The following is a 10000-nucleotide window of genomic DNA, read 5'->3' as shown; positions in this document are numbered from 1 at the left end:
ACACACTCACACACACACACACACACACATACACACCACACACACGCACTCACACACACACACACACACACACACACACACTCACACACACATACACACCACACACACGCACTCACACACACACTCACACACACACCACACACACGCACTCACACTCACACTCACACACACACAATGTTAATTATTCCACTGCTTCTTTGTTTGTTGAAATGTGTTTTCTCGTGTTGCCCTCACTGTTTCCTGTGTGTGTGTGTGTGTGTGTGTGTGACATACAGAAAACCGGTCTGCAGTTTGGAACGGCCACTTCCTATCTGAACCTTGAGAAGCTGGGAGAGGGAGCCTATGCCACCGTGTACAAGGGAATCAGCAGGTCGGACAGCCGGCCAGACACCCCACAACCAACCTCATCAGAACCCCTCAGAGTCAGCCCCCCCTCAGGACATTCGTAGGGCTGGGTTAGGGCTGGGTGAGGGCTGGGTTAGATGGTGATGTCACGCTAATGCTAATGCTAACGCATTAACCACAGTACATTCGTAGGGCTGTTCCACACAATGTAAACAATACAGGCCTTTCTGCAGTGTTTTTATTTTGCTTCTTTGGGTGAACAGAGAGCCAGCTCTGCCTGGGGCCCCGGGGAGAGCGTGAGAGAGGAATAGACTGCAGGGCGTTAGCGCTGGCAAGGATGATGTTCCTACTTAGCGAGAAGGCCGCCAGGGATTATTTTGAATGAGTTATTGAGTGAATGCACTCACTGAGCGAGTGGAAGGTCTGGCAGTGCTTGCTTTTATCACTGTGGTTCAAACACGCTCCATCCAGGACTGGGGGACAATTTGTTCTCATCCAGTGATGTAGGCTAACCTGTACTCTGCACTAACCAGTACGCTATGCTAACCTGTACTCTATGCTAACCAGTACGCTACGCTAACCTGTACTCTACGCTAACCTATACGCTACGCTAACCTGTACTCTACGCTAACCTGTACTCTACGCTAAGCTATACGCTACGCTAACCTGTGCGCTATGCATCTGCACCTTCCCACTGTTTCTGCAGGATTAACGGGCACCTGGTGGCTCTGAAGGTGATCCGGATGAAGACAGAGGAGGGAGTTCCCTTCACTGCGATCCGAGAGGGTGAGAGAGCGCACTCCTGGAGGGCAATCAGAGGAACACATCAAAGTTTAATCACACCGAACATGAACACTAACCCTTACCCTAACCCGTTTCACTGGCTCAGTGTGATAGGCCAGCACACCTGCAGTGGATGTATGTAATTATAATAATAATTTGTTTTTTAGAGTGCTCGTGTTTTTTTTTCCTGTGTGTGTTTTTACGTGCATGTCTGTGTATGTACTTTTTGCACACTTTATTGTGTTGTAGATTTTAAATGGAAGTAGAAAATAGAAATGTATTTATTAAAAATCAAAAACTGAAATCTCTAATTTACATACGTAAGCATGCAGACCCTTGAGATAGCCACTGATATTTTCTGGGGGCATCTCGAGAGACAAGGGATACACAATACAGAGGAGGAAGGGGTAAACAACTCCCCGCCAATTAGCCAACCAATAAAACGACTGAACAAAAACGGGCGAGAAGTTTAATTTGAATTGAGCGAGGAAACAACAAACAGCAGGGAGACTGAACCTCACGTCCTACAGATCACGGTGGTTGTAAGAGGAGGCGAGTAGACCATAGGCACACCTATAGCACAAGGGAGACGCCTACCCAGGCTCCCTACTGCGTTATACCTACCTAGGACCGGAACGATAATGTGATAACGGAAGACATACAAGACATCCCGTCTCTGATTCCACAGCAGGAATACTGGTTCTAACACTAGATACAACGCATCATAACTCTAAGTGGATAGGCTTCAGCAAGTCTAAAAAATAAGTATAATAAATACCAAATAAAGTGCTCGCTGAGTTTATGTACATGTATGCAAGTTGTACATGTATGTACCTATAGGTACACATGTTGTATGTATGTTCTTACACGTGAATCTTTGACATTATTTCCACTCCAGCTTCCTTGTTGAAAGGGCTGAAACACGCCAACATTGTTCTCCTGCACGACATCATCCACACGCGAGAGTCACTGACCTTCGTCTTTGAGTACGTGGTGAGTAGTACTTCACCCCCACGAGTGTTTGGCTTACTGGTGAGATGGGTGTGTGGGGGGTTGGACCCAAAATGCACGACTCAGAAACAGGGGTGTAATAAAATCCCGTCAGCGCTTTATTCAGGGAATGTCCAGTGAGCGTAGTCAAAAAACAAGCAATGTTCATACACGTAAAAACCCGGCCTAAACCAGAGTACAGTACCGAGGGAGAAGGCACTCGTAATCGGTACACCATGCAAAAAGTCCAGTAGCCGGGAAAGCTGTCAGCGGGGCAGAAGTACAGGCGGACGGTAGGCAGGCTCAGGGTCGATGACGGCGCAAAAGACTGAAGTCTGCTCCGCGAGGCAAAAGCACAAAGACAGCAGGCAAAGTCATGGTACAGGCAGGCAATGGTCAACAAAACAGAAGTCAATAATCTTTGGTCAATAAACAGGCTTGGATCGTAACAGGTAGCCAATAGCTTGACAAACACACTAAGGAAGTGCACTGACAAACAGGAGGCAATGATTTCACAAAGACATGACATGAAACTGAGCTTATGTGCAGGTGTAGACAGGTGCAGACAATTAGCTTGAGAGCAGCATGCGAATAGAAATCAGGTGTGGAGGATTAACAAGTTAACAAGATAATCAGTAATCGTTAGTAATAAACCTATCCTGCCCTAGTGTTAGTAAATTAGTAAATGACATTCACAAGAAAAGTAAGGTAAACATGAACACATGGTTAGAATGTTAGTATTACCCAATCCTGATCTAGCGTTAGTAGATGAGTAAGAAGACAAGGGAAATTGAAACAATTTGGGAAGCGTGAGTGACAGAAAGGGAGAGAGAGAAAGCATGAACGCAAGGTTTGCAGAAAGACACAAAAACGTGTACGCTAAACAATGAATGGAACATAACATGAAACAAACATAAATCGTGACATAAAAAGTTTGAGAAATATGACATGAATAAACTACATAACGTGGCAAGACAAGACTAACAATTAAATCATAACGACTAAACACGAAACGTAACATGACATGAAAATGAAATGTAACAAGAAATAAAGCATAACAACATGGCGAAACAAGACTAACATAATACGTGACATGACAATAACATAACTAAGACAATGACTAAACATGAAACGTGACAACTGGGTTTCTGTAAATAGACACAGACTGAACAACAGACCAGCGCGTAGCCTCACTGAGCAACAAACCAACACGTAGCATGTCTGTGTGTGTGTGTGTCCCTCAGCAGAGAGATCTGTCCCAGTAACCTGACTCTGTGTGTGTATGTGTGGGTGTGGCTGCATGCGTGTGTGTGTGTGTGTGTGTGTGTGCATGGGTTGGTATGTGTGTGTGTGAGTGTGTGTGCATGCATGGGTGGGTATATATGTGTGTGTGTGCGTGTGTGCATGTGTGTGTGTATGTGTGTGTGTGTGTGTGTGTGTGTGTGGGTGTGTGTGTGTGTGTGTGTGTGTGGGTGTGTGTGTGTGTGTGTGTGTGTGTGTGTGTGTCCCACAGCAGACGGATTTGTCCCAGTACATGACGCAGCACCCAGGAGGCCTGCACTCCCACAATGTCAGGGTAAGGCCTCAGGGGCGTTCTGAGGAGGTGGGCTGTGTGGGCTGTGTGTAGGTTCACCACTTGATGGAACTGACAGATGTAAATCAGGCAGGATAAAATGGCAGGGGTTAAGGTTCGGGTTTACACCAGGGACAGCTAATGTCAGCTAATTTGTATGACAAACATTTGTTTACTTGAATATTAAGTCATAGCCAGTAGTAATGTTAGCTCTCTGTAGTGCCATTATGCAGAGTTGTTTGCTGACAGAGAGCATTTTTAAATGAAAGACGGCTTGGCTAAATTATTACTGGTGCTAGCTTGGCTCCTTGGAGGGGAAATCAAAAGTTTGTATTGGTAGGCCGACATTGCAAGGTTTAAGTCTTTGAGCGGTATCCCCACTGAACTGTAATACAAAACACATCTCTGAGGTAGAATATCCATTCACTTCATCTGTATTTCTGTGAATATGAATCATAAAGCTAAACATGCTCACTCATGTACATTATTTTCATATTTCTATGGTTCACCAAATGTATTCATTTCTACCACCAAAAATCTACCCAGTGCTTACTTATGCAGATAAGCTTGAGTAAAGTTGAAAGACATCTTGATGCAGCCAGGCAGTTTCTCATTTAAAAATGCTCTCTGTATCAGCTAACAACTCACTTTCTCTGCTTACGACCTCACTCCGTGCAACTACAAGAGAGCTGGTACTGGTTAGGAGTTAACCAAGTTAACCAAGGAGTTTCCAAAAGCCATATTAAATTATAAACGTGTGGTGCAAGGTGGAGCTGGTACATGCTGCAATGTCTGTAATACAATGTATTCAGAACTGTTACTAGAACTGTTACTGTATAGAAATGTGGATGTTGTTAATGTTAGCTCATCAGTACAAACATTAATTTAACGTTCAGTAAACAAATGTTTGTAAAAACCTACAAGTTAGCTAGCCGACGTTAGCTGTTGATATTCGCTTCTAAAGCAACAATACATTTCTCACAGAAAACGTAGTTTGTCCACTTGGTTACTTCACAGTAGTGGTGAAGGTACATGACTGGGAGGTCGGTGGTTCGATCCCCGGATTGTCTCCTGCTTAGTCTAATCAACTGTACATCGCTCTGGATAAGAGCATCTGCCAAATGCCATTAATGTAATGTAATGTACAAAAACTCAATGCTTGTGTGTTCTCAGCCTTTACTGGTCCCCATATGAGGTTAGTATTATGTAGCTAGCCAATAGCACTAACCCATACAATTTGTTTTTGACAGTACTTGGTCAGTAGAATGATAAAAACGGAAGCTTTCGATTACGGTCAACGGCACCAAAGATTTCTGAGGCACCATCCATAAACAGCAGAAGTCCCGCTACAGGATTGATTCAAATCTTTAAAAGTTATATAAGAGATGCCAGCGCTAACGAGGTCACACGCTGACATGCACCGCCCCCTCCTGTAGCAACCGCAGAAGCAAACCGCCAGATGAAACACGAATTCCACTGTAAATAATATCAGTAATTATCTCTCTCAATTCAATGCAAATAACCTTCATTAACACCCCCTCTCCCTCTCTCAGATCTTCATGTTCCAGCTGCTGAGAGGTCTCGCCTACATCCACAGTCACAGGATCCTGCATAGAGACCTGAAGCCCCAGAACCTGCTCATCAGCTACCTGGGGGAACTCAAGCTGGCTGACTTCGGTGAGACGGGGCAGGGTGAGGGTGAGGGTGAGACGGGGCAGGGTGAGGGAGAAGGTCCCCCGTGTGGAGACAACCTCTCTCAGGTGTGTGGGTGGTTAGGATCAGCCAGTCAGGGTCTCTGTGGAATGGAGATGGGGTTAGGGTTAGGGTTGGCAGCGTGAGGGAGAGAGGGTCCCCCGTGTGGAGATGACCTCTCTCGGGGTTGTCTCCTGTGTCCAGGGCTTGCTCGCTCCCAGTCCATCCCCAGCCAGACCTACTCCTCCGAGGTGGTGACCCTGTGGTACCGTCCCCCAGACGTGCTCCTGGGCTCCACAGACTATTCCACAGCGCTGGACATCTGGTGAGTGAGGGGGTAACCATGGTGAACGGGGGGGGGGTTGCTAACGGGGGGGGGGCATGACCACTGTGGCCCATTAGACCAATAAAAGACAAACATTAGACTTAAGATTTTCCTGTTTGTCACCATCAGGGGCGCCGGCTGCATTTTCATCGAGATGCTCCAGGGGGCGCCAGCGTTTCCCGGGGTGACAGACGTCTTCGAGCAGCTGCAGAAGATATGGGCGGTGAGTTCAGCAGGGAAGCACTCTTACACACACACAGACTCTTACACACACACACACACACACACACACAGACTCTTACACACACACACACACACACACACACTCTTACACACACACACACACACACACACACACTCTTACACACACACACAGACTCTTACACACACACACACGCACACACACTCTTACACACACACACAGACTCTCACACACACACACACACACATGCACACACACTCTTACACACACACACACACACACACTGATCGTACACGTGCATGTGTGCAGCAGGAGTCCTTCAGTGTGAGGGTAGAACAGACAGCATGCAGAGCCTCATCTCCTGGGTCTTTCTGTGCGAGGACCTTGTTTGCTTCACAATAAACCATTATGAATACATGCTACATTTAAACATTATTAATGTTACACTGCAAAAAGTCTGTCTTAACAAGTGTTTTAATCTTGTGATGAGACTGAAAATGTTACTTTTTTATTCCACAATTCGCTGTATTTTTCCATGATGTAGTAAAATCAGTGTGGCTCCAATTTGCTCAGATTAAGTCTCTCTGTGTGGGTTAGGGTTAGGATGGGCAGTGAGGGTCTCTGTGGAATGGGGTTAGGGTTAGGGTTAGGATTGGCAGTCAGGGTCTCTGTGGAATGGAGATGGGGTTAGGGTTAGGATGGGCAGTCAGGGTCTCTGTGGAATGGAGATGGGGTTAGGGTTAGGGTTAGGATGGGCAGTGAGGGTCTCTGTGGAATGGAGATGGGGTTAGGGTTAGGGTTAGGATGGGTAGTGAGGGTCTCTGTGGAATGGAGTTAGGGTTAGGGTTAGGATGGGCAGTCAGGGTCTCTGTGGAATGGAGATGGGGTTAGGTAAGTAAGTAAGTTTTTAGTGTTTTTAGTTAGTGTTTGTTTTATTATGTAGGTTGTGTTGGTAGTGGTGTTCCTGACTGTAGTGGCTTGCTTGTAAAATATTGGGCCCTGTGTAGGTAAAGTATTAATTCCTGGTAGTTTGCTGCTTACCAGGTGGTCTTTAAGATTTTTATTTCTTTTATATGCTGAGATAATTTTATATTCCTGGATAATGTTTGTGTTCTGTAAAGTGCGGGTTAGATTTAATTTAATTTTCCTGTTTGCAGCTAGGCTCAATGCTGAGTAGGTGGTGATTAGCGGGATGATTTTGCGCGTGTCTTGTTGTCTGGTGGTCAAGAAAGTTTTCCGGATCTGTCTAAGGAAAGATCTGGAATACCCCCTTGGTTTTAATGCTTTGAAGAGGGTCTGGGTAGCCTCTTCAAAATCTATTATCTGTGTGCAAATCCTGTTGAACCTGAGCAATTGTGATTTGATCAGGCCCTTGAAAGTGTGTTTAGGGTGGAGACTGTTTTTATGTAAAAGTGTGTGTGTGTGTCAGTATCTTTAAAGAAAACTTTAGTGTCTAAAGTGTGTGTTTGGGAAAAAGAGGGTCCCTTGTATGTGGTAGTGTCCAAGAAATCTATTTGTTGGTTATGCGTGATGTATTTAACTGTTATCATTCTATGGTGTGTGTTGAGGATTTGTATAAAGTGTTTGAAGTCCTCTAAACTGTGTGTCCATGTTCCCCATATGTCATCTAAGTATCTAAAATAATTGGTGGGTAATTTGGGGCATTTTTGAAAAACAGTCTCCTCCCAGTGTGCCATGTAAATGTTCGCGTAGGCCGGTGCAAATTTTTTTCCCATCGCTGTGCCGCTGATTTGTAAAAAGAATTCTTTGTTGAATTCAAAATCATTTTTTGTCAGGCTGATTTCTAACAGTTGTAGGAGAGATGTATCCGGGCGGCTGTCGTCCGGGTATTTCTCCATCCAGAGTTTTACAGCTGTTAGCCCTGCTGCAGTGTTTATGTTTGTGTAGAGACTATCTATGTCAATTGTGAATAAAATGGTGTCCTGTGTTATTTTAGTGTTTTTAACTATGAGTATGAAGTCGTATGTGTCTTTTATGTAGCTGTTGTGTTTAGTTGACAGTGGAGTGAGGAAATAGTCTATGTATTCTGCGATCCTGTAGGATTCGCTGTTGCAGTCTGAAACAATAGGTCTCCCTGCCGGGATTTCATATGGTACACTCCAGGACTGAGGCTGTTTGTGTATTTTGGGGAGGAGGTAAAAAATCCTTGGTCTAGGATTTTCCTCCCCCCTTAGGTAAAAACTTTGTTTTTTTGTGATGTAATTGTTTTCTAATAGTGTCTGTATAATGTCATATATTTCTTGTGCTGTGTCTAGATATATGGGTCGAATTAATTTTTTATAGTGTGTAGTGTTGTTTAATTGTCTGTGTGCTTCTTGAATGTATTGTGTTCTGTCCATGATTACTATGGCACTCCCCTTGTCAGCTGGTTTGATGACAATTTGTTTATTGTTTGCCAGCTGATGTAGTGCTTGGCTCTCTCCTCTGCTGAGGTTGTTTTTGTCTTTATGGGTTTGGGGGTTAAGTGCCTTGATCAGGGTGTTGTTGTCTTTTATGAGTTGTGTGATTGTACCCGGGATTTGGCTCTCCCTAGGTTCCCAGTTGGATCGGGCCATAAAGGGTGTTCTGTCTGTGTTTTCTGATCCCTCAAAAAAGACAGCTAGTTTCAGCTTTCTGTGAAACTCCTGAGCTTCTCCTCTGAGGGTTTCTTTTTGTTTCTTTCTAATGTTTGCCGTCGGTACGAATGATAGGCCTTTGTCCAGTAAACTAATTTGATTTGGTGTGGGTGAAAAGTTTTGTGCCAGCAGTATAATGTTCTTATTCCCCTCCCTGTTTGTGTTTGGGTTTGTGGGGATTCTCAGTTTAAATGTTTTAGCCAGTGTTCCAACATCTTGCCAGCTGTTCTCTCTGTCCAGTGGATGTCGTCCCGTGTAGTGCGGAAGTCCTCCTCCGGAAGCTTGGGAACATGTGGCATGTTTCGGAGGATGTGATTATTGATCTCCTCCAAATTGGATTTCTGGCGGGGTTCCAGGTTTTGGGAATAATTAATTAACGGGATCCAAATTTCTGCTGCCGGGAAGGTGTTTTTCGTCATCCTCAGCATAGTCTGCAGCTGTTTTATTGCTGTTTTTTTAGGGTGCTGGTCCTTGTTGTTGATCCCAGTGGACAGGATGACTCTCTGTACTCTGGGATTCACTTGGGTTTTCTCCAGAAGTCCTGCGATATGATAAAATGTTGCTCCGGGGTAGCTGTCAATTTGGAGGTCTCCCCTGGAGTGGGACTGGATCCTGGAGAGGTTGGAGTCCCCTAGGATTATGTTCGGTTTGCCGGTCTCTGTGGAATGGAGATGGGGTTAGGGTTAGGGTTAGGATTGGCAGTCAGGGTCTCTGTGGAATGGAGATGGGGTTAGGGTTAGGGTTAGGATTGGCAGTCAGGGTCTCTGTGGAATGGAGATGGGGTTAGGGTTAGGGTTAGGATGGGCAGTCAGGGTCTCTGTGGAATGGAGATGGGGTTAGGGTTAGGGTTAGGATGGGCAGTCAGGGTCTCTGTGGAATGGAGATGGGGTTAGGGTTAGGGTTAGGATTGGCAGTCAGGGTCTCTGTGGAATGGAGATGGGGTTAGGGTTAGGGTTAGGATTGGCAGTCAGGGTCTCTGTGGAATGGAGATGGGGTTAGGGTTAGGATTGGCAGTCAGGGTCTCTGTGGAATGGAGATGGGGTCAGGGTTAGGGTTAGGATGGGCAGTTTATATCTGCAGCTGATCTGCATGGCTGACTCTCTCACACATCGTCTGTCTGTTCTCTTATTGTGAAAGGTCCAGTGTTGTCACACACAGCTGGTTTTGGGGTGATGGCACATGATGTAATTTCCTGTCTGCAGGTTCTGGGGGTCCCCACAGAGGAGACGTGGCCTGGGGTGAACGAGCTGCCCAATTTCAGACCAGGTGAGCCTCATATCCCCAAACACTCCCAGGTGAGCCTCATATCCCCAAACACTGCCAGGTTGAGCCTCATATCCCCAAACACTCCTCACCGATCCCCCTCTCTGCTGGGAAGGGTGGGGGTTATTGAGGGCACAGGTAGAGGCGAAAGGTCTCTTAACCCTTGAATGTTTTTTGTTTTTTTTGTCTGT

At 45.5% G+C, this 10000-nt stretch overlaps 1 protein-coding gene across 2 annotated transcripts in view; it reads left to right on the top strand.

The window, feature by feature from the left end:
• cdk15 (cyclin-dependent kinase 15) overlaps nt 1–10000 on the top strand; it is a 34224-nt gene that overhangs the window by 10097 nt on the left and 14127 nt on the right. For both annotated transcript variants that reach the window (XM_061226665.1, XM_061226664.1), the window contains 8 exons: nt 276–370; nt 1052–1131; nt 2027–2121; nt 3632–3694; nt 5245–5368; nt 5588–5708; nt 5838–5931; nt 9749–9812. In XM_061226665.1, coding sequence (XP_061082649.1) covers nt 276–370; nt 1052–1131; nt 2027–2121; nt 3632–3694; nt 5245–5368; nt 5588–5708; nt 5838–5931; nt 9749–9812 — 736 coding nt within the window. The remainder of the gene's footprint in view (nt 1–275; nt 371–1051; nt 1132–2026; nt 2122–3631; nt 3695–5244; nt 5369–5587; nt 5709–5837; nt 5932–9748; nt 9813–10000) is intronic.

This window comes from Conger conger, chromosome 17 (genome assembly GCF_963514075.1).
Source record: "Conger conger chromosome 17, fConCon1.1, whole genome shotgun sequence".
In the NCBI taxonomy this organism is placed as follows: Eukaryota; Metazoa; Chordata; class Actinopteri; order Anguilliformes; family Congridae; genus Conger; species Conger conger.
Note: the sequence above shows the minus strand (reverse complement) of the source record. Positions and strands in the feature narration are given on the sequence as shown.